At 49.0% G+C, this 24,481-nt stretch overlaps 1 protein-coding gene across 6 annotated transcripts in view; it reads right to left on the bottom strand.

Annotated features, from left to right (window-relative positions):
* Positions 1–24,481, bottom strand: part of Tenm4 (teneurin transmembrane protein 4) — a 677,803-nt gene that overhangs the window by 165,478 nt on the left and 487,844 nt on the right. For all 6 annotated transcript variants that reach the window (XM_075953236.1, XM_075953232.1, XM_075953234.1 and 3 more), the window contains 2 exons: positions 6,628–6,798; positions 48–262 (listed from right to left, as the gene is read on the bottom strand). In XM_075953236.1, coding sequence (XP_075809351.1) covers positions 48–262; positions 6,628–6,798 — 386 coding nt within the window. The remainder of the gene's footprint in view (positions 1–47; positions 263–6,627; positions 6,799–24,481) is intronic.

The following is a 24,481-nucleotide window of genomic DNA, read 5'->3' as shown; positions in this document are numbered from 1 at the left end:
TCTGAGCTGGCTCCCATGAGGTCCGTAGGTGTGTGGGGTCCAGTTACCTGAGTATGGGAAGGAGGGAGGCCTTTTCTGCCGTAAATGCCTACTAGAGCTGCCTTCCCCAAGGACACGTTGAACTTGAGGTGAACGGGGTGGTCGATGAACACTTGAGACCTCCAGAACGTCCCGGGCGGAATCTTCTGGGAAGCCCGTCTCCCCACATCGATTTCTCCAGAATCTATGAAGCTGTCCTCTGGAAAGAAACTACTTGGCTTTCCTACCAAGACACGGGGAAGGAAAGACAAGAGCCCTCTGGTTAGCCACACGGGACAAGGAACCAGCGTCCCCCACATCCAGGACTCTGCTCTGTCTCTTGCCCCGGCAGAGGTCTGCGTCTGGCTCTCTGCCCCCTTCCCCTCCTCTACAGAAGTAAGATAGTCTAGAATATTTTCCCCCAGTGATGCTCAAATTGTTCTGCTAAAAATATTCATTCTTTCAAAGCAGTATGGGTCCCTCCCAAAGGACCATCTGTTTACTGTGTAATGCCACAGCTTGTTAAGATATATTTTGATCCTAAAAATAATCACTGGTGGTCACATGAGAATAGCTTTGTGATTGTGTGTGTATATGTGTGTGTGTGTGTGTGTGTGTGTGTGTGTGTGTGACTGTGTGTGTGTAAAAGCTGTATGGCAAGCCAAAAAGGACAGAGGGTATGAGTTGTTGTCATTCAATTTCCAACCCTACAGTGGGAGGCATGATGGGAGTAGAGGGAGGTATTTTATGTGTATGTGGAAATTGGAAGCCACAGCCTAGGGCTACATATGTGAGTTGGGGGATTGGGTTTGGAACATGGCTATGAACTGACAAAGATGGAGAAGAAGGTTCTTAAGAAGGCAGGAGACGTCTGAAAGGGCTTTTGTATTTTGGTGTGTGTGTGTGTGTGTTAAACCGGTTAAAGGAATTTATCAAGAATGAAATCCATAGCATACTTAGAGAAATTCAACCCAGCCCTCAGCCCTGTACCACAAGGGGCGGAAGACATTCACCAGTGAGATCCTCTGCTTACTTCTATGGCCAAGCAGCAGTGATTGCTTTCTGGGGGCGACAAATCCCAGAAAGGAATGCTACCACCCCAAGCTTCCTCTTCAGAGTAATTAAAAACCCTAGATGTGAGTGAGCTAAGCCCTAACTTCCTGCCCTCTACGAGTGGGGGTGGAGGGGGCAGGAACATTGGGAAGACCACCCTTAGGATCCTGAAAATCCCAAATCAAGCCAACAGGCTCCACTGTGTTTGTCAGTAGTAACCCTCCCTGGGCATCCTGGTCCTAAGGCTTTCGTGTGGTTAGAGATGCTCAAAGACCTTGGGAGACAACAAGAATCATTTGCAAAGGAAACACGTCTGCGGAACGTTTTATGAAAAGCATTCCGAGGGAAGAAATTATCATGTCTCCCCACCCCCAGCTTTGTAAGACTCCTTACAAAGCACATTTGATGCTGAAATGGAGCTTGGCAGGGCATTGTTGCGGCCATAAAATATTTTACTGTTTTAAATAATAAAATTCAATTTAGATGTTAAACTTCTCCATATGTTATCATTCCCTTATAAACTCCTAGGCAGAAACATCAGGTTTTTAACTTCAAACCATTAAATGTTATTTTAATTAAAAATGTGCCAACAAAAAGAAAGTTAAGATGCACGTTCTCTATGAAAGTACCGTGGCTATTCTACCCTTAACACAGGGAAGAGTTCACGTTTAATTCCTATGGAAGGAGCGTGCACGCCCTAGACTTTTACCTTGAAAATGAAGACACACAAACCTCCACATTGTGAGTCATGAAACTTCAAAGGCAGGAGCCCAATTCACAAAACATTGAGATGGGAGAGAATTACTCACATTCTTCTCCATCTGATCCGCGGGCTCCCAGGACTGTAACCCTTTTTATCATGCAGGTAGAAAGCGCTACACTCTCAGCTTTAAGTTCTCCCAGGAGGCAGAACTGAGGGGGCGTATGAAACGAAAGCAGGGTGCATTCCGAACCTTTCCCTCCTAGGAGGGGCTGAGAGAGAAGCAGGAGACCCACAAACTGAGGGCCAGTTTCCTCTGAGAGTATGGAGGAGTTGGGGCCCAGGGACCTGGGCGCTGCCTGCACTCGGATGTTCTCATGTCTCAGAATAAATAATGAAAAACTGTTCCTTTGTTTTAGTCAGCTGGGTTCCTTTTCTCCCTAGCAAAGAGGAGAGCATAGCGTAGGAGATGGCCGTACGGTTCAGGATGGGTCCAGAGACACCCTCTGAACCTCAGGCTGGATCCTTAGGCAGGGCTCTGCGGTTCTTTCCCCAAAATGACAGAAAGGGGATTTTTCTTTAGTTACACTTTCTAGAAGTGCAAGGATGTAGGCCAGGTGGGAAGGAGATGCTGTCTGCACACTGGACCAACTGGTGGTGTGGACTGCTGGTTGGGAGGAGAGAGTGTACAGCTTTTACCACCTTTAGCTCATGGGAAAGATGCCTAAGATTGCCAGGGCTGGGCTGGGGCTGGAAGGGCAACAAACAAAAACCCTTCCTTCTCGCCTTACGAAAAGCCCATCCTGTTCAGATCGTAAGACTTCTTGTCTTTAATTCTGAGAACAAAGCATGAAGACTGAACGTAAAACGTCCCCTGCAAAAAAGTGGGGTGAAGAGCAGGGAAGAGGCTAGCGGCTGGGCGAGGGGAAACGCTCTGTGTATGAAGTTCGCCTCTTCGTGAGTATTCTGGAAGGCGGCGGCTATCAGGAGGAGAAATAGGAGTGAAGGCAGAGGTTAATGAGTCCGGCTGTGTCAAGTGCCTTCCTTTCCATTAGTTCTGTTGATTCTCATGGCGCTAAGAACATCTCTTTGCCAACGCTCTGAATGCTTGAGAAGCCAGCTGCGGATGAAGTCACTTGACAAGCCTCTTCACCTCTTCGGATGTGGCTCCTCTGAGGAGTCAGTGAATGAGTGATGAATTAAGTATCTGGAGGGACCCTCTCAAAGAGCAGCCACTCCTGGGGTTCCCGGGGTTCCCGGTGTGAATGCCAAGCCTTCACCAGCTAGATCCTAGGTCCACTTAAGAGCTCTGTGGTATGCCAGGGTCTGATAGTTGATCATTTTGACTAATTAGAAATCTGTAAACAGGCCTTGGAGTAGCCAGGGTCTGGGGACAGTCTTGAGAAGCATGCTGTGCCACGACTAGGTGTCTCCAGGCCTTACCACGTGGTGTGAGCAGCTTAGCTTAGTCCTTACCCCTCCTGAGAAATCTGTGTCACAGCACAGATTCCACTGATAACCGGCTTTTTCTTTGTAAATTTAAAGAGATTCGGGCTTCCTAGAGCAATGCTGTACAAATATGCAATCATATCGTCAAAGAAATCTCTCTACGATCTGCTGAAATGGTCGGATAGCTCCACCAAACGTGGCTGGCTTCAGAGAACTGGACATCCCCTGCTTCCCAGTCAGGCTCTGCTTTCCTGACCAGAGACCCCATCTGTTCAGGCTCTGAAGCTCCAATCAACTAACAATCGCCCCACCTATTTTTTTTTAATTCTTCTCAATGCAATAGACTGCACAAAGAATCCCTTAGTTTCCTTAGCAACTGTTTGAAATTTCTTTGGGTATCAGAATAAGCCGTTCCATTTTGGAGAGCCCAGCTGAGCCAGTGTGCAGCAATTTGCATGGTTCAGACCGATGAGCAATTTTTATTCCATTGCAAAGAGAAGGCATCCATAGCCCACAGAGTCAACTGTCAGAATGCTTGTTTATTCAGTGACTCTCCCTCCCCCATTGATGCAGACACAAGGTCTTGCAGTCTCGCTTCGGGAAGCTGCTACGTTTGGCTTCTGTCCCATGATGACCCTGAAATGGTTACAACCACTTTGAAAATACAAAAATACAAAATTATCCTTTGATGTTATTCTCCCAGACATAACAAACACAATACTGGGATTATTCTGTATTTAATTTATATAATTAAAAAGATATACTTCAAAAATATTTTTTAAATCCTCCAAACCTTAGGAGGACCCGTGAGGGGAAACATTAATTGGTATATATCTCTAGGACCTTCGTGTCTGACGTGGAATGGTCCCAGACTAGGTGGACACCATGAGAGACACCAGCTGAACTGATGACCACTCAGGATGAGTGGCTCCCCCCGCTGGGCTCTGAGGAGAGCCTCATCACCCTTGTTCTACAGGCAACTAGTGTAAGCTCACACAACCAATGAAAGGTTGGGTTGAGCACCACATCTTGGAGTAGGTGGCTCCAGGGAACACTCAGCCCCTTTCAATCACTTGATACTACTCCTCCCACCAGCAGGGGCAGAGATGCTAATCTCAACTCTGTAATGGATTCTTTTCCCTGATACCATCAGAAGGGACCAGAAATGTGCCCTCCTGGTACAATTGACATTTTCATGATTGAGATAAAGTCTAAGGAAGCAGAGGTTTATCATCATGATTAAAAACAGAGGCCGAGTAGACTTGATTTGGCTGGGGTGGGGTGGGGAAGAACCATGTTGTTTCCCATAGACTATAGGAAGCTTTCCCTCTGCTTTTCAGGCACACGTGTAGTTTCTCACTGTAATTGCTCTTGCTGCTGACTGTTTTCCAGTACTGCCCTGCGTCTGAGGGTTTATAAACAGGATTTCCATTTGCATCGGTAATGACAGATAATCCCTTTAAGCAAAAATCCTCCAATTAAAATAAGCCAATAAGGCAGTGCAATTTTAGGTTGCCTCTTATCTACACCTCCTGCTTCTCAGGAAAAACTAAAGAGAATCCAAACAGCCCACCGACTAATTTCATTAGGGTTGGAGATTTCAGATAGATTTAATTCCCGCTGAAGGAATGTCGGTCGGAGATCACGGTGGGAAGAAACTGCATTGTGTAACAGGAGACCCTGTGCCAACTCCATGACGGGTAGAGACACTTGAAGTGTGTTTCCACAGGCTTAATCTAAAGACAATTGTCCCTTTAGGGGGTCTTCGCCTGTGGCACTGGACAGTATAAACTGGTATGAGCAGCTCAAGCCACCGGCAGGACCATGGACAGTGCCCCCTTGGTTCAAAAGATTCCTGTGATGAGTCTTTGAGGAATCTCACCTGTAGGGCTTGCAAGTTACACTGCACGCTATAAGGTACCTATGGCCCAGGGTTTTTTGAAGGGTGGGGGGGAGTGAAGCCTAGAACGCCTGGCTCAGGGGACATGCTTAAGCGTACATCATAGTGTCTCCTTATGTGACACAGACTACTGTACTGGTCTCACGCCCGCTAACTCCTTCCCTACCCTGCCACTGGGCAAAGCGGCAGACGTTATTCAGTGGTTTGGGTACTGCCTGGCCTTTCCTCTCTAAAGAGTGGGTAAGCATTTGGATTTGATTCTTTCAGAAGTCTCCTCTCCTCACAGAGCTCCATAGGTCAGCAGCTGACTTTGAACTTCAGGGTCGTCATTGCAGAGGTTGTGAAGAGGTACTTTGAGCAAGCGCCAAGTTACCGTTTTAACTGAACAGATGGCTGGAAGCAAAATCTTTGAAAGGACACAGAGACCCACAAAAGGGATGACCCCAGGATCAAGTGAGGCAAGAGAACACCTGGTCTGAGCTGTAAAGGTAAGAGACACGGCAGCTGTGCCGACTGGGGAAGAGCACAGCAGAGGCAGAAGAAGGGAAGGCTGATAGACTGAAGGACAATCGGGGCTGGCCTGTGAGTTTACACATCTTTGCAGTCATGGTAAGCCTGAGCCACTCCTGGCTGACCGTGAAGGAAGTTTGTATCAAGGAGCTGTTATCAAGACCCTTAAGGAATTTAAAATATGGATTTGTGACCCCTCTCAAGAATGCCAAACCCAACGTGTCACCACCATTTCTGTTACAGATAGAAATATCTTTGTCTTAATGTAGAACAGAATTTCACATCCATATCATCTCTGAGGTCCTGTAACCGGGGTGGGGGGCGGTCGGATGAGGAAACTCATGGAGGGAGGGAGAGACCTCGGGTCTCAGGCCTGAGTTTATATACTCAATGCTGATACTCTGTGGGTCAAGTCGTTTCATGGGATCATCCGCGTTTATACCTAGAATGGACATAGCTAATTATACCCACTTCACAGGGTTTCTGTGAGGTTTAAGTGTACAATGAAATGACCTTAGAAGTTTTGGTACAAACACAGCAAACAGTAATTATTGTTACTACTGCAGATGAGGAAGCTGGCCAGATGGACTAGTAACTTATTCCAGGTCACTGGAGGGGGCTGATGACCTGAAATGTTTTCATTGAAACACATGGCCCTGCCATGTCCCACACATGACCCTTGGTCCCGCAGGGCGACCCAGAAGTGCTCCCCCTGACCCCACACAAAGATGGATAGCTGGCGATGCGAATGCCCCAGTGCATCCTGGGAAGCATGGAATGGGATACAGCAGAGCACCGTGGGTCCTTCTGAACCCCGCTTCGAGCTCACACTGACAGGGAACTGGGATGAAGACACGGGTAGACCACAGCCAGCATGGAGTGCAGAAGATGGAAGAAGCATGAGCCGTGAGTTAGGCACAGAGTGGGCATGATGGAGGCCTTTCCAGTCACAGGCAGACACAGAGGACTCACGACATGGACAACGCAGCGACCCTACCTTCCGTGGCTCCTTTGCCTTTCCTGTCAGGGTTCTCTAAGCCAGTGCCCCCCGAGGGATACAGGGAGACGTCCGTTGGCACAGGCCAACTGCTGGCTGTGTCCTCCGTGATCTCATACATCTGCCCCTCCATCGGCTGCAGGTGCCAGTTTAGGCCAAACAGGTGCATGGCTGTGGTAAGCAATGAAAAGAGTCATCTTTTTCTGCTGGAGGCGGAAACGGAGCTCCCAAGCCATAAAGGAGAGGGGGTCTGGGGTGGGGAACACAGACCCTAGGCTCAGCTCAGCATCAGCCCCTAGAGAGAGATTGCTTAGAGTGCCAGCCCCCGCAGGGGCACTTGGGACACGGTGATGATCCAGGTTTAGGGCTTGCCCTCAAGGGGCTCACAGTCTGGTGATGTTGGGAATGGATGAGGGGAGTCAGTTTACAGAGGTCTTGACCTTTTTCTTCAAAAGAAAAATGACAGCCTAGAGTGGAGAAGCGTAATTCATACCACAAAGAGTTATTTCCTTAATAGAAAAATAACATCCACATACAAGCAAAGTGGAACTCTGCAGTAGAAAAACGGGCACAGAAGATGAACAGACAGGCGAGGGAATGGGACATGCCTTCGGCTCTTAATCGTCTGTAAAGGCTCCCGACGTTGCTCACTGGGAGAGAGATCTAAGTTAAACTCTGAAATAGTATTTCTCACATATGCTTTGGCTAAGGTACAAAGGGCTGAGAAGACTATGTTGGCAGAGGGTGGAGAGCAAGCACCCACATACTTTGCTCGTGGTATGTGATAAAAGTCATGAAACTTAAAATACATTCACTTTTTACCCTGGGATTTCAAGGTCCCAACTGTAGAAAATTCTCCTCTGGATATACTCACACATTTAATAAATTATGTACGTACAAGGTTACTCGTTACAGCATAATTTTAACAGCAAAATTTCATAAACTGGTCCACTGATAAGAGTCTGGTAGGGTCTATCCGCACAACACAACAGCACAGATCGTCAATAGACCGAGGAAGTTTTTATGTGTTTTGTTTGTTTGTTTGTTTTTGAAGAAAAACCATAGCCTATAGAAGAATGTGTTGACACACTGCTTTTGGCTTTAAACTGTACAGAGTGTCTGGAAGAACGTGAAAGGCAGTCCTAACACCAGGTGCTCGCTGGGAGGAAGGAGGATGCTGCAGGGCATGATGGGAGGGCGATGCTCTGCACATCTCCGTTTTGTACCATAGGCATGTCTCCTTGCTTTAAGCAATATTTTTCCCCAAGTAAGAGGCTGCCAGATAGCCTGGTGCACCCATCTAGAAGAGGCTGCGGGACAAGAGAAAACGAACACTGAACTATGCCATGCTTGAGAAGGCTGGGAAGACTATTCCCCCAAAGATTTGTAATCCAGTGTGTGACAGCCTTGTGAGCTTCACCTTGGAAATCAAGACTTCGCTGTTGACATGGGCATGGTGGGGCACACCTGGGACCCCAGCAGTGGGGAGGCAGAGGAGGCAGCCTGTGAGGGGAAGGTCTCAGAGATGGGAAGCCAGTCTGTTCCATCTGGTGAGTGCCTTTCACAAAAACAAAAAGCAAGGGCCATGAAGGTGACTCCACTGGTAAAAACACTTATTACGCAAGTCTGATGAACTGAGTTTGATCCCAAAAGCTGGCATTTGGAGTCTGCATAGTGGCAAAGACAACAAAAGAAATTGTTGTTTCTTCCAACAGAAATGGGAGGAGAGACCAACCCCCTAAAAATTGTCCTCTGAAGTCTGCTTGAATGTTGTGGCATGCATGTGCCCATACTCACAGTATGCATGTGTGCACACTCACACATACGTGCACACACACATACACAACTGAAACTAAAAATCATCCCACAGAATGAAACAAGACTGAACCTTGCCCGCGGTGTGCACTCAGGAGCTCACTCTGGCTTCCACACCTGCAGCCGGCCTTGCCCTTCCCGATCCTGCACCATGTTATAGGTCGTGCCCCTTCATCTCGTGGATAAAGCTATTTTTAAAGGTCCTCGGTGGCAGACTCAGGTGAGTCAGTATCGATTCAGACAGCCAAAGTCTGCAGTAACACAGTGAAGACAGATGGATTAGGAAGTCCACTCAGAAGGTCAGGGTCCAGAGGAGGGGTGACTGAGGAGGAGGACCACAGAAATGCAGAGAGGATACACAGAGAGAAGGTCCATGGACTTGTACTTATTACCCACTGTGTGTGTCTGATAACTTGTATACACTATGTCTGATCCTCATGGCAACCCCACTAGACCTAGCTTAGAGAACATGAACAGATATTAGGTCTTAATACAAATTAATTTTTTTAAAAACCCAGAAAGTTAGTTGAAACCATGGTATTTGTAAGATAATGATTGAGAAGCTTTACTGTGTACCAGAGACTGTGTTAAAACTAGTCAATGTATATGTTAGCTTTCACGACAACCCCAAAATGCTAATCTTCGTAGCCAGACGTTACAGACGACCAAGTGAGGGAAGGAAGTGACGGGCATGTGCAAGGTTGAAAGGGCAAGAAGAAGCAGAGTGTGGTCTAGAACCCACATCTGCCCAGACCTGAAAATTCACACCTGAGTCTCTTTGCTATGGAGTCCAGGCTCCACCCACTTAGCCTTGTATCAGCTCTATTTCACAAGGTGGCCATATGAAGACACCCCTTCCTGGACATCAGTCTCCTAGGCTGAGACACAGGACCCTTCCACGGGATGCTGGAAAACAGATCTACAACAGCCTTTAAGCCACAGAAACACTGTAGAGAATCTGGCTCACACAGCACATTCTGTGGTTCCAGGTCATGGTCAAATCATATAGCGGACAGGCACAGGCTTGATCTAGGTTGCATTTTGGAGATGGCAGGGAGAATGACCCTTTGCTTTGGTTTCTGTGATATGGTACCAGAGCAAGGAAACTGGTTCTGAACACTAACAGTTGCTTCCTAGCCGCAGTAGTATTATCTGAGAAATGGGTTAAATACGTTCTGTCGTGTTTTTAGTACTGAAACAGTTGAGTACTGTGTCAGAAGGGCACTATATCAGAGGAGTGTACCATGCCAGTGGGCACTATACAAGTAGTATGCCATGTCGGAGGAATACCATGCCAGAGGGGCACTGTGTCAGAGGACTGTACCATGCCAGTGGGGTACTGTATAACTGGTGTGCCTTGTCAGAGGGGTTTCATGTCTGTGGTGTCACATGTAAGAGAGATACCATGTCAGAGGGGTTTCATGTCTGTGGTGTCGCATGTAAGAGAGATACCATGTCAGAGGGGTTTCATGTCTGTGGTGTCGCATGTAAGAGAGATACCATGTCAGAGGGGTTTCATGTCTGTGGTGTCGCATGTAAGAGAGATACCATGTCAGAGGGGTTTCATGTCTGTGGTGTCGCATGTAAGAGAGATACCATGTCAGAGGGGTTTCATGTCTGTGGTATCGCATGTAAGAGAGATACCATGTCAGAGGGGTTTCATGTCTGTGGTGTCACATGTAAGAGAGATAGCACATCAGAGGCGAATGCCAATGCAGTACTATGTCCTAAGGGTCCCATGATGAGCGCACCATATCATCAGTGGGATGCCACGTGGCAAGGTGCTTTGCCAAGTGTACACAATCACTGTGTTTCCCTGGGTGTCAGATTTGTGCTGTTGGTGATAACAGTACCGGCGACAACAGCGGCTCCCGCTGACTGAGCGCCTTTTTCGCGGGGAGTCCTGCGCCAGGTGCTCCCCTGCTTTCGGCTCTGAGTGATGGCGGCAATAAGGCGACTGTTAGCGTGCCCGCGAGGGAGGAAACTGCCACCCTGGGCTGCACTAGCTCACGCTTCTACTGGCCTTCCTACCGCTTTAATCTATATATTGGCAACTCCAAAGGGAATGGAGAACTTCCCCGAACCGCACACAGCTCAGATGAACACCACTTAAGTGAGCAGAGCTTCTTCCCCTGTTCCCAAAGGGAATGGAGAACTTCCCCGAACCGCACACAGCTCGGATGAACACCACTTAAGTGAGCAGAGCTTCTTCCCCTGTTCCCAAAGGGAATGGAGAACTTCCCCGAACCGCACACAGCTCGGATGAACACCACTTAAGTGAGCAGAGCTTCTTCCCCTGTTCCCAAAGGGAATGGAGAACTTCCCTGAACCGCACACAGCTCGGATGAACACCATTTAAGTGAGCAGAGCTTCTTCCCCTGTTTGAGTCAATTATCGTATCGGAGAGCGCCAAGCGCTGTCTTGTTAAAAAGGTCATGAGAATTAACTAATTCCAGAGCGAGGAGGATGCTCCCGGCTCTGTGAAGAGAAACATTTTTATTGTCAGGGCTTTCTCTTAATTTTAGGAGGATACAAATGCAAGACTTTCCTTTAAAAAAAAATGCAAGGTTCGGGTGGGTGGGAGGCAGGGTTCAGAGAAGAATCTGATTCCCAAGTCCAGGGTCCCTCGGGGAGCTAAGAGGGTAAGGCAGGGCACAGTGGGAAGGGAGCCGCACATGCCTCCGTCGTAGTAACAGAGGCCCATGCAGCTGGGAGGGTGACAGACAGTCCCTGTGACTTGGGGAAGAGGCCCCCAGGAAAGCAAAGCTCCATCCGAAACCACGTGTGACTGATTCCCCAGAGATTGGGCCACCCTGAAATGACAAGGGTGGACATGGAGGACAATGGCAGGGAAAGGACCCAGGTCATAAAGATGGGTCTGACACTTAACCACTGGCCCCACCAGGCAGAAGGTACCCACTGGTGTAAGAGTAAGTCTGCTACAGGGGGTCACCAACCACTTTCTGATTGGGATTCAGGCCCCGTAGACAGGAGGGAGTTCACACTGGGCACTATAAACCTCGTAAGAAGCCCAGGGCTAGGAGGACAGAGCCCTTAGTTGGGAAGTACCTCTTTTATTCTGCTAGACACGATGTGCCCGTCAGATTGCCTTCTGAATAGTTGTGTCTATCCCCATAGATCAGTGCAGGGACACCTCCTTAAACAGTCCAGAGTAACAACCGCAGAGACTCATAACTGGCCAGACTGCTGAGAATAAGCATTGAAAATGCCCGGCCACACCTGAGGCATCTTTATCGCCCTCTCTAAGGGTCAGAAGACAAAAGCACAAGAGCAGAAGGGGTGGAATATTGTAGAATGCTACCTTCTGGTCACATGACCTTTGAACTCTTCAACTACAGCTGCTAGATTACCTGAACAAGATGGAGCCTATCAACATCCAGTCATGCATCGGGGCGGGGGAGGGGAGGCTGAGGATCTGCCCACCCAGGAAGATCTAGAGGCCACTAATGGCTACAGGTGGATAGAGACATTTTCTGCTGTGGTGTGGCCACTGGTGAGGTATTCACACTTCTGGGAGTCACCTCTCACTCAGATATAGGCAAACCTAATGAAACTGTTTGGGCCACAGATTACAAAGAAAGGACATGAAGTCAAAGGGGAAACTGGGAGGAGACGGAAGGAGAACAGTGGGAAGGACACAACAGGGAGCAATGAAGGGTAAAAGTGATCACAATGCATTGTATACATGTGTGAGTGTCATAACAAAGTCCATTATCAGGCATGATTAGGATGTGATAATAAAAGCCATTGGAGTCATCGGAAGGTAAGAATTACAGATGTGGAACTGGAGGAGGCAGAGGTTAGCAAGCTATAAATAGCATCTTGAAGCCCAAAGGAAGAGGACTTTTATTAGCTGTCATCAGGGGTCAATAGAAGTCATGCTAGAAGCCCTCAGTTCCGTCACTGTCCTGTCCAGCAGGTGGGGAGTTTTACAGTCTTGGGTGATGGACAAGAAGAAGAGAGAGGAAGAGAAATAGTCTGGTCTGCTTGGCTGGCTCTAACAGATGCATGCACGCATGTGTGCGTGCAAACTCAGGAATTCAGTCCTCAGAGTTCAGAAGCTGTAGCCACAACCCAATCCCTGACAGTCACTCGAGTAGCAACAGTCTCACTGGAAAAGAGTGCTCCATGGCCAACAACTTATGACGTCACTCAGTATCACGCACAAAGGTATTGAAATGGAAGCTGATCTAAGGTGACCTTTGAGCTACTGGAAAGGGTTATGGTGAGCTACCTACCGAGACCAGACAGCAGAGCCGTCCTAGGGGTGAGACACGTTTCTCCTTCTTCCTTTCTACACTTTACTTTCAGTTGAAGATACGGGCCACATAGAGTTACCCTCAAAATAAAGGGGGAAATGAGTGTTGGGGGTCTCTGGCCTATAGGAACCCTCTTTTGAGGTTATGTCAATCAGTGAACGCAGTTGGCCAAATGTTCTGAAAGTAGCAACCATGAATTAAAAATAATAGTAAAAGAAGCCAAGAAACATAAAAGATCCTCCCCAGCATGCTAAAGGATGGACAAAACTATTTGGACATTATTATTATATCATATAACGTTATTATATCATAATTATTGTACCCTTCATTCTCTGAAGAATGAAGAATCATCACCCACCAAAGTACACGGCAGGATTACGTCAATTACCCCCTGTGCTGTCTATTTAAAGCTAAGGTGCAAACCCCGCTCAAGGGTACGGAGAGTGACCTAGATAAGAAACTTGGTTTTCCCATTAGACAACTTGTAATTCAATGGAAAGGTGACAAGATGCTGGAAGAGTTCAGAGACAGGCTGTGGAGAGGTAGCAGGGTCCAGGGATCACCCACATTGAAATGTTAATGATTTCTAAAAGCCAAGAGCCAGGGTGGGAAAGTTCAATTGCTCCAGCTCTGTCCATCTGATCCCGGGACTGACATTTTCCTGTCGCCTTTTCCTGCCCAGCGAGACATGAGTGATGGCTCAGAAAGTGCAAGCTTCGTCCTGACATTTGAGGGGGAAAAAAAGGGCTCCATTGATGTTCAGACACACGGAAAGCGCCCTAGCATCCACCACCCGGAAGAGGCAAATTAACCAAGTCACTAAGCCAACGGAGGACCAGGCAGAGGAAGGGGGTGTGCAACTCTGTGCTGGAATCTGCTTCATTTGTTCCTGGAGCAGGACTTGTCCAGGGAACGACTAGAGACAGTTATAGCTGCAGGTAACTGTCAGTCCAGGTAGCACTTAAAAATTATATTTTATTTATTTATTTATTTTTTTATGTATGAGTATTTTGCTGGCATGTGTCTGATCATCACTTGCATGCCTGGTGCCCTGAGGAAAGGGCACCGGAAGCCCTGGAACTGGAGTTATGCATGGTTGTGAGCTGCCATGTGGGTGCTGGGAATCCAGCCCTGTTACCCGGATGAGTAGCCAGTGCTCTTAACCACTGAGCCATCACTCCAGGCCCATCAAGTGATGCATTTTATTGTAAAAGTGGGAACCAACCTGGTCACATGACTGGCTACTCGCCTTTCTGCTTTCCTACTGACATTTGGGATTTTTGTTTGTTTGAATACAGCCATTTCTATGAAATTGAGGTCGGTAGGATGTTCTGACTTGCAGTCTTCCAAGGAGAGAAAAACGACAAGATCGATATAAACTGAGGTGCCCTGCAAAGGCCACAGCTGTGCTGGAGGCTCTGCAGATGGACTGGCCCAAATTTCATTGGTCGAGGAGAGTGGGATGCTGCAGATCTAGAGCCCACATTACCTGGGGCTGCCTTCGGTCTCCTTCATTACTGGCTGCTGGGAGCCATTTACCCTTCTTGTGGCATCACGGGCACGTTGGAATACAGTACCGTATCAGACTACTGGAGCCCCAACACCAAAGCTAAGCTACCAGTGAGTATCGGAGACCTGTAGGAGATGACCCTGCTTTGCTGTAACCTAACTGATGTCCCCACCAAGTATCTGGCTTCCCTTAGTTTTGTATTGATTAGTAATGTATTGCTTTAGTATGTCCCCTAGTTTGGTGACTATAAAATTTCCTTAAACTGTGTCCAGAGTAGAACGTGTCACGAGAGCCACCTGAATCCGTATTCCCAGGTCATGGTCTCCATATCTGACTCAGGATAAGCTACTTCTTACTGGTGTTAGCACCAACACCAATAATGACAGAAAAGGCAAAACCACACAACAAAAGAACAGCAGCTTTTCATCTCCCAGCCCATATGCCCGCTCTTCCTATAAAACTATCACACTTGAAAGCTCTGACCAAGAGTCCAGTGATACAGAGATGTGTGTGTGGAGAGGAACCTGAAGGGGCCTGGACACCTGACACAGGAGACTGGCTAATAAGGTGCACTGTACACATGACAACAGCCCTGACGAACACCAATGATAACCCACAATAAAGATCTCAGAGATGCAGTGTTGGGAAGGGGAGCAGGCTATAAAACTGTATGTTTTATTCTGGCTGTGCTTCTTTATGTACTTCTGTATCTGCATATAAAAATCAACAAGAGCTGGACATAGTGGTGCATGTCTTTTATCCCGGCACTCGGGAGGCAGAGGCAGGGGGATCTCTGTGAGTTCAAGGTTAGCCTGGTCTACAGAGCTAGTTCCAGGACAGCCGGGACTGTTACACAGAGATACCCTGTCTCAAAAAAAAAAAAACAAAATGAAACAACAACAAAAACATCATAGAAATAGATTCAAAGGAACCATGCTTTGAATCTGGGTGTTGGGCTTGTAGTTCTCCTGTAACTAACCGGCAAGGCAAGATCACTCTAAGGGTGATGGAGGAGAGGGAAGAAGACTTAACACACAGCAGGTGTCAGGCTCTAGACAAGGGCATCATACTGGGCTAACAGGTGGAAATGGAGGCCCACAAGGGCTCTGTGACTTCCAAAGACCTATGGGGATCTGACGGAGCAGCATCTGAATCTAAATCCTTGCGGTGTCAGAGCCCAGGCTCTCAGTTATCTCTCTCTGAGGAGTCACGAAGGCTAAAACTAAAACAGTAACCACAAAGCAATGCAGTTCACAGCAGGCACAGCTCTGTCCAAAGCACGGAGTGTGTCTGTTTACTGACGTCCTGGCTTTGGACAAAGGTCTCAGCCTCATCACCCTTAGCTTCCTCCTCTTCAAAATGAAGCTTACCACACCTGTCCCAGAGGATCAGAGAGATGACACGTGGCATTGCCACAGAGCGGTGCCTAAGAGGCTGACAAATGGCAGCTGTCATGACCACTGTCACTTGGTATCTTGCTGTCCTTAGCTCCTGTACTTACTGAAAAATTAAGCCAGTTCTGTCGCGGCCCCCCATCTTTCTTTCCTTCTCTGTATTCCTCATGACTTCCCTGCCACGCCATCTGCAGGCTCCTTCTAGCTGCAGGCGCTCTCTTGTTCCCAGGAGTTGACAGACTTTGGGCACGGAATGAGAGTTATTTGTCCAGCAGATAAAACAGCTTTTATGGGGAGAATCACTATGAAGCGGGCTGACAGGATCCCACCGGTGACTACGTGGGGCTAATTTTAAATCAAGTAAATATACTGTTTTCTCTCCTGTCTCTGGCTAGACCGTGACTGCAGCAATCAGGGCTACAGTCCCTCACTCCAGGACCCACTGTTTCTGGGGAATGGACTCTGGCACCATGGACCATTTTTCTGCACTGTGTAGTACTGGGAAGAAGGCCACTTCTGTGTGGCAAGCGTGTGAGTCTGTGGTCAATGTGGCTGCCCTTTTAACTGGCAGGCACCAAGAACCGGTGAGAGGCAAGCTGAAGATGAGAGGAAGCAGGATTTTAATTTGCACAGGAATTCTTACTGTAACAATAGACTAAGGAAGCTCTCCTGCCCCAAATTGGCTTTACCGAGACCGCTCCCATGCATTCCTAATGAAGGGGCTGACCTGCTCCCCCAACTTTTCAACCTGCCTGCCTCAGCCTCACCATCTGGCTCTGCCAGTTGCTACCAATGCAGATTCTCCAGTGGGGCCACGGTAATGATGTCTGGTGATGACCAGCCTGGCCTCTGTGGTCAAGGACATGTGACCGCTTCTCCCATGTTGACACTCTAGTTGTGTGGTGGCTTCCCTCTCTGCCACTGCCGTTCCCTTATCCCTGAGAGATGGTAACATCCATGCTACCTCCGGTGGGACGGAAGGTAGTGAAGTGGGCTCAGTGTGTACCATGGTTCACAGTATCCTGACTGCTTCTGTGGTGTATCAGGGTTTGTGATGAAGAGGTAAAACAAGGACCTCTGGGGGCTTGGGGCGTTAAGAGGCCTGAGATTATGTTTTAGGGCAGAGGAAGGTTGCTACCCTGACTATTTTGCTTTGGAGACCTACTAGCCCCTTCGAAGAGCAGCTGAGGAGACTCAGGCTTGGCTGACACATTTGTGGAGGGGCCTGGGCAAGAACTGAACCCACACCTGCAGCTATGTAGCTCTGAGTTCTTTCCATGAAAACAAAAAAATCCGGCTCTGAAGGCACAAAGAAATCAATCCTGTGTGAGAGCAGAGTACGCAATCTTAGTGCTTGCTGTCTCGCCAGGCAGAAGGAGCCCAGCCCAGTGTCCATAGCATGGGCAGTAGGTCCCAGCCCAGGCCATGTGAGCAGAGGCCTTTCCTCAGGGCTGAGAAACCTCCTTCCCAACTCCCAGCATAGCTTCAGGGATGTGAAGAGGTAGACAGGGATGTGCGAGAACTGTTACTAAAACAGCCACAGACCTGACTTAAGGTTTGCTCCCTTGTGCATGGTCTCAATGTTGAAGTCACTTTTGCAAGATCACTTAAAAGACGCTTTAAGGTGGATATTGCTAGTAACCCATGTTATAGATGAGGTGTCTCAGAGCGGAGTCAGACGGCAGGTATTAACTGAATTTCATAGTTTTAAAAAAGCGGACTCCCAAATGTTTCCGATTGCACCATTTACTAAAGGCGTGCTATGTGCTGTGGCCGCAGACGGAGTCCTGGTGACTCTGCTCCTGCTGTTGCCAAGGAAGCACAGCCCGGGCAGCCCTCCTCCCCTAGTTAATCTCAAGTCCAACAAAAGTGGCTTCCTGAGAGCACTGCTGAGGGACCAAGCAGTCAGAGAGTGACCCTGCAGAGAGGACAAAGACTCTACTAATGACCTTGAGATCAGAGAAACCCAGGAACAGCCCCCCTGTTCACACGGCTCAGCTGGGGGCAGGCAGCCCTGCCCTCAGGCAGCAAAGCCCTCAGCAGGCAAGTCTGGGACAGGCTTGTCATTTCCTTAGGCAGCAGGACACTGAGTCCTCTCTGCTGCACTTGCAGCCACGCCGCAGGTCACAAGTGCACCTAAGGCATGGCTGCATGCATCCATGCTGCAACACCAGTCACAAGTCCACCTAAGGCATGGCTGCATGCATCCATGCTGCAACACCAGTCACAAGTCCACCTAAGGCATGGCTGCATGCATCCATGCTGCAACACCAGTCACAAGTCTACCTGAGGCATGGCTGCATGCATCCATGCTGCAACACCAGTCACAAGTGCACCTAAGGCATGGCTGCATGCATCCATGCTGCAACACCAGTCACAAGTCCACCTGAGGCATGGCTGCATGCATCCATCCTGCAATACCAGTCACAAGTGCACCTAAGGCATGGCTGCATGCAGCTGACTGCCCCTCACTTTCATAACATCCTCCTTCACCTTCAGAAAAGATCTAATGCAGCTGAATTTTAAACTTAAGTTTGGCCACTCCCTGCCGCTCGAGGGAAGACACTTGTGGCTGATGTTCTGCTTCCACACCTCCTAGAGGAGAGGCTGTGGTTGGCCCCAGGAGCAAAACTTCCATATCCTGGTTTCCTGTGGCACATGAACCGTGTGACTTACCCTCTGCTTTTTCTATGATCAATTAGGAAGTGGTCCCTACAGCCTCTCAAGTGGGGTTTTAATTTGAGCATGCGTTATTAGTGGAGGGCTTCCCTGACGGGAATATCTGCTTTTGACAAGGATGAGGGCGGATGATTTACCTTTACGGACTTGTGGGGTTTATAAAGGGAATGTTCACCGTGAAACCTCGCAGGACAGTCTGGAGACAGGCTCCTGCCCTCGGGTGTCCCCTACCCTTTGATCACTGTGGTTTCTTGCCTTCCTGTCCCCGACTGTTACACGACAGATGTGAGGCCCTGTTGTTCTCTGCACACACAGACCCCTGTGTTTGGCTCGGATGACGCCCAGGGCCGTGCAGATGATGGTGACGGTATGAACCACAGCCACCAGCTTTAACTGGAAGCTGTCACATGTCCTGTGCTGTGTCCGTGTCTAGACACTGCCTATCAGGCCAAACTGGGCTACCTGAGACCCCATCTCAAGAAGTACAAAAAGTCAAAATGAATAAGGAAATAAATAAAAAATAATCCATGCTCACAAATTCTCCCATGGCATGTAGTACCTGCCTTAAAAGAAAGGACACTGGGCCTCAAAGCGGCTCAGCAACTTGCCCTACCTTTCCGTTTAGTATGAGGTACAGATTAAATTGAAATCCGAGTTGGGCCTAGGCTGACTATACCCTCTTGCTTCCTGATTAAATATAGAGAACCCTGGAAATGACAAGCGTGGAGGAAATGGTCAGTCCTTTAGTATCTGAACCTGTTGAACTGCTCACATTTTACCGGCAGTATTTCCCCAGAAGAACAGGCACCTGGGGTGAGATCACGTCACAGCAGACTCGATTTTAGGAGGGCATCTCGATGCGTGTTGATGATCATGTCTGACGGACTCCACCCCGTGGCTTCTCCCTGAATGAACATCTTGCTTTGTATGGATTCCATTGTCCCTCAAGGCCCGTGTCCAGTCCACATCTGTGCTTCTGACCTTGGCCTGGAGAGTCTATGACCTTATCAACTCTTAGACAGTTTCCCTCTTTTATAAGACTTGCTTCCAATACTGCCTCTTGCCTCAAGGACTTTTGCCAGGCAAACGAGACCTCTCCCCCGGCCTTTACTTAATGTCCTACACCTCTGCCTGGCCCTGCCCCAATGGTGCCCATTTGTGCTTCCTTTCCTATGTGACTGTGGAGGGTACCACAGGCTTCATAGGACACAAGTGAGATGCTGGCCTTCCTGAATAACGAAATTTCAGTAGAGCTCTTTTGAGGGTTCTTAATTTGGGTTTGTTGAGACAAAGCCTGGCTTTGCAGCCCAGGCTGCCTTCAAGCCTCCCAGGTGCTGGGGTTATAGCTGTACACCCCCATGTCTGGCTTGGGTAAAGGTCTTGGGAAAGAACACACAGAGAGAAGCAGGTGGCACGTGGCAGGTGGCACCCTCCAGAATGAAGATCTGCTACCTTCCTTCTAGTAGTCCCTTGTCACCCCTAGTTCCCACAGATCTCAGCTGACCCAAGCTCACATACAAAGCTCCGTACTTGCAGGACACCGAGGAGACTAGCTACCTGAGTAGGGTCTGGGATTCCGTCCTATCCTGCAGCATTGACCTGTCAACACCTGGTCACGCAGACAACCCGTTTGAGAGGAAGAAAGAAGGAAACCGCAGACGTGAAGATGTCCACGGGAGTGCTATACACAGCAAATGGAGCCAGCAGCTGTAGCAGTGGCAGGGATGGAAGCATCTCTCCCTCACCCTGCAGCGCCTGCAGGAGTAACAACATCCTGGTACCATTAGTGCAGAGTCATTTTGCTCCTCGACACTTGGCACTCGACTTTGCAATTAGTGTCTTCAATACATTATTCTCCAGTCAAAAGCAAATGAACAATCAAAGACACAAAGAAACAAGCAAATAGAACAACCTACTGCTTGATAATTCTGCTGCCAGGAAGATCACCCCCAAACTGTTCTATTGTGGGCAGCGCCTCAGACTGGAAGCCTTTCTTTCCCGCTGAGCTCAAACATGTTGCCTGAGTCATAATTTCAGTCAGGCTCTTGTGTGTTCATTTTTATTCCTGCCTTACAAATAAAAAAATGGAGAGCTTGATGAAGACAAGGCTTGCCCAGATGGTGGGGATAGTATCTGAGGAGGGATGGCACAGACATGATCATGGGCCTCTAAAGGCTATGCACTTACCCCTCCTCTCAGTCCAGATGCCTGTGCAGGTGGGCAGGGGCCAAAGGGGGACACGGGATGTCCTGGTCTACCACTCCCATCGTACTTCTTTGAGACCGACTCTAACCAAACATGGAGTTGGGCTGGCAGTCAGCAACCCTCCAAGGTCCTTACACTGGGCTTATAGCAAAGTGTATAGATATGCCAGGATTTTTCTGTGGATGCTGGGAATCCAAGTTCTGTCCTCATGCCTATATCCAAAGGATCATCCCCCAAGCCTCTCCCATCTTTTTATGCCTCATGCCTGACTCTGTCCTTTGGAAACACGCAGAGTGCGTCTGCTTGTTCTCCGGGACAGCATTTCTGACATGCCAGTCTCTAGGCCTTCCTACTGGGGAGCTGGGTGTCAGCTGTAAAGAGTACAACCCACAGACATCTTCCTACAGGGCAGGGGGAGGAACCAATCCTAGAGAGAAAGGCACTGATGCGGGATCCTGTATCCTGACCATTCCTTCCTCCTCATGAAAGATCAGGTTCTGTGGATTCCTCCCTCCGTGCTTTGGTGATAAAGCTAAACCCATGGCTTCCATCCAAAAGACTTGATGTGAGGTTAAAGAGAAAACTTAAGCCCTTAGCTGCTCACTAACACCCAGACCCAATGTGCAACAGGTCTGTTGTTCAAACTACATCTGAGACCTGAGACTGCACGGAGGATCCGGTTTCGACTAAGGAATGGGGGAGGGTGCTACCATCACCCCAGCTTCCACCGCTAAAGTGTTCCCTATTCTTCTTATGTCTTCTCACTTGTACCGGAATCCCAGGAGGTGAAACAAACATTTCCGTCACTATGCTTTGGCCCGTATCTTTCTATGTAGACTATTTACGGTCAACTTAAGCATTCTGTACAGTCCTTAATTCGATAAAGCTTTTCTGAACACAGCCACCCTGTGCTGGCTCTGGGCAGGATAATAGGCCACAGGAGGTATGCACTGCAGCCTTCTTGGGATGAGAGGTCTCCTGTCCCTTCCTGTCACACTGCCACACTGATGGTGGCCAGTTTAAGAGGCTCTGTGGTTTGAATGAGATATGTCTCCCACAGACATTTGGAATACTTGCTCCCCAGCTGTCTTGGAATATCTTTAAGAATTGGAGCCTTGCTAGAGGAAGTGGGTCACTGGGGGTGGGGTTTGAGGCTTCACAGCCTGGCCCCACTTCCTGGGCACGCTCTGCTTTCTGATTATGTCTAAAATGCCACTGTCTGTCTCATGCTTTTGTCATTATACTTTCTTTGCCACAGTGGACTGTATTCCTCCTCAAATTCTCAGCTCAAAGCAGCCTGTCTATCCTTAGCCGCCTTTGTCAGGTGTTCCGCCATAGAGATGTAAAAACTAACTCATAAACGGGTGGGGCGTCGGAGATCTCCAGGGAGCCCTCCTTCTCTGCAAACCCCATTAATTTCCCAAGTGCACCTCTACCAACCCTTTCCAGACGGCCTCAAGAACCGGATGACTCGGGCTCCACCAGGCCTAGCGCCGCAGTAATGTCCAACCAAGGTAAGCTGTCTCTGCACTGCCTCCTGGAAAGCGGCAATGAAGCTTGGCCATGCTCTCACGGTTAAGCTCTCCCCGCTTTGTGCCAGCGTTTACCTAGCTACTCGGTCTCGGGTAGAGGTGAAAATATGACCTGGTTAGTAAGAAGATCTGTCACTGTGTCTGAGCATGCAGGAATGTCCCACCCAGAGGCGGCTCAGGCTCCTGCTTGTGACCCCACGCTCTGTATGTTCTGATACGATGTCTGAGGAACTATGGGCTGCAGGGAGCTGGGTGGGATCAGCTGCACACATCACAGCCCAGGCTAAGACAGTTCCCGGAGCAGGAGTGATGACGGTCTTCCAGAGCCACCGGCGAGGGCTGCCTCCTCCACCACAGGCCCTGTGCTAAAACTAACGCAGCTCTATTATCCCTCTACCGCGTAGAAGTAGAAAGAAGACTCCCTGGGTTACCCTACTGAGGGGCGCCACGCTTCCTTAGAGATATTACAGTCAAAGCACCTCCACCCTTCAGGGTGGGCCTGGAGCTGGCGTGGAAGAGCCAGCACCCCGGGGTGCTCTGGGGCCTTTGTGTACATGGAAAGCCTTTCTCCATCCCTGTTCCACGGGCTCTCCTGCCAGACAGGTGCTTGAAGCCTCCTCAAGATCGTAATCTGTAGCTCATCTACTGCCTTTTACGCAGCTGTTCTGAAGCAAGGGAAGCTGTCAGCTTCATGGGGCTACGGTTGTCAGGGAAGCGAAGTCAGCTTTTGCCCTAGTTACAGAAAAGACGTGTGTGTGTGTGTGTGTGTGTGTGTGTGTGTGTGTGTGTGTGGCATTGTAGATGACAGTTCCTTTTGTGACTGCTGTCCTGGAACAGCCAGACCTCCCTCCAAATGTGTTCCAACAAACGCCCTGTTTGCTTCCTCGCTGCCCTAGTGACTCAGGCAGGCCAGAAAGCCAGTAGGCCACAGAGAGGCAGGCTGGCTAGGCCCAGGTCTTCCCTCAGAAGATAAGGAGGTAGATCTCTGCATTGTGATGGTGACACACGTCATACCGGTGTGTGTGTGTGTGTGTGTGTGTGTGTGCAGGGCAGGGTAGCTACTCTGTATAAACTTTCTTCCCCAGATTGCATGGCCACCCTGTGATGTAACCACTTGTGTTCCCACTGCACAGATAAATCAAATATGCATCTGAGGTCCTAAAGTCGGCGTCAGGCTCTCCGGGGGCATCTGTCCCTCGGGCGCACCATTCCCGTTATAGGAACGGTATGGAAATGGGAGGCTGAGGTTCTGAGGAGTTTAGAAAGAGATCCACACTTGCTCAGTGGATAAGGATCATCACCCGTTCGAGCTCAGGACTGTGCCTAGAGGCACGGTTTGGGAGTGGCAGCTATGCCATTTATTGCCTGGAGGATCCTTGAAAGCTGGTGTGTGCTCTGAGCCTTAGATCCCCATGAGAAAGTCATACTGGTTCCACAGAACCATTGGGAGGGTCCAGAAGGAAGCAGCGTGTCCTGGATCTGGTCCAATGCTAAAGTCACATTTAAGATATTCCCGCCCCGCAAAAAAACCCCAAAATACCAAGATTGGAAAGCTAGCGCATGAGGGTAAAGAGTGAGCTCCAAAGAGCAAAAGTAAGTTCTCAAAAGTGTTGGGATGCCTGTGGCTGGAGGTCACATTCCCAATCTAACCACATGGCAGTGAGTGAGTCACTTTAGCTCTGTGGGTCCCAGGGTCCTCATCCTCTGGGGTCAGGAGATTTCAATGGTGAAGTACAAGTGAGATGTGTGGGCTAGAAAGGGGCCCATGGAAAAGTCAGAGCTAAGAGATACTGATCTTGTGGATGACAGTGGCCACTGTCACTCTTCCCAGTCTACATATATTGCTGTTTTACTGAAAATGCTCTAAGCATGATCAAGACGCAGTAAAGCATCATCTACACGATGGCATAACATCGCCCTCCAGCCCGTTCCTCCATGTGGTTCTGAAGCAGATTGCTCTGGAAAAGGAAAGGTAAGGTCGTCAGTGGAGACCAGCGAGGATCTGAGAGCCTAACAGGAAGAGTCAGGTGGGGTGCGGACTCGTAGGCTGCCTGTCTGAATGCCAGTCCTTTGGCATAAAGGAGACCTGTGCGGACCCCTATGAAAATATCACAAGAATGTGAGCAGGTCCTCTGTGGAGGGAGGGCTCCACCCCTGTCCCACAAAGATTGCTGGGGGAAGTGGGCTGAGAGAGCCCAAAGGCAAGGTTCCATGGAGTGTTAACTCCACTTTCTTTGTTTTCCCATGGAAATGCCAGTAAATATGTCTGAAACTGAAAGGTCACTGGCTGATCATTTCTTCAGCACAGTTCCCAACCAAGAGGCTAAAGGTCAAGCAGCTCTGTCAGGATCACCACCCTGACATGGCTGCCCTGGGCAGATATTAGAAGCCACGTTCTTTCCCGCCCTTTGCTCTGTCTCCCCCTCTGCTGGCTACTAG

This window comes from Microtus pennsylvanicus, chromosome 18, assembly GCF_037038515.1.
Source record: "Microtus pennsylvanicus isolate mMicPen1 chromosome 18, mMicPen1.hap1, whole genome shotgun sequence".
NCBI lineage: Eukaryota > Metazoa > Chordata > Mammalia > Rodentia > Cricetidae > Microtus > Microtus pennsylvanicus.
Note: the sequence above shows the minus strand (reverse complement) of the source record. Positions and strands in the feature narration are given on the sequence as shown.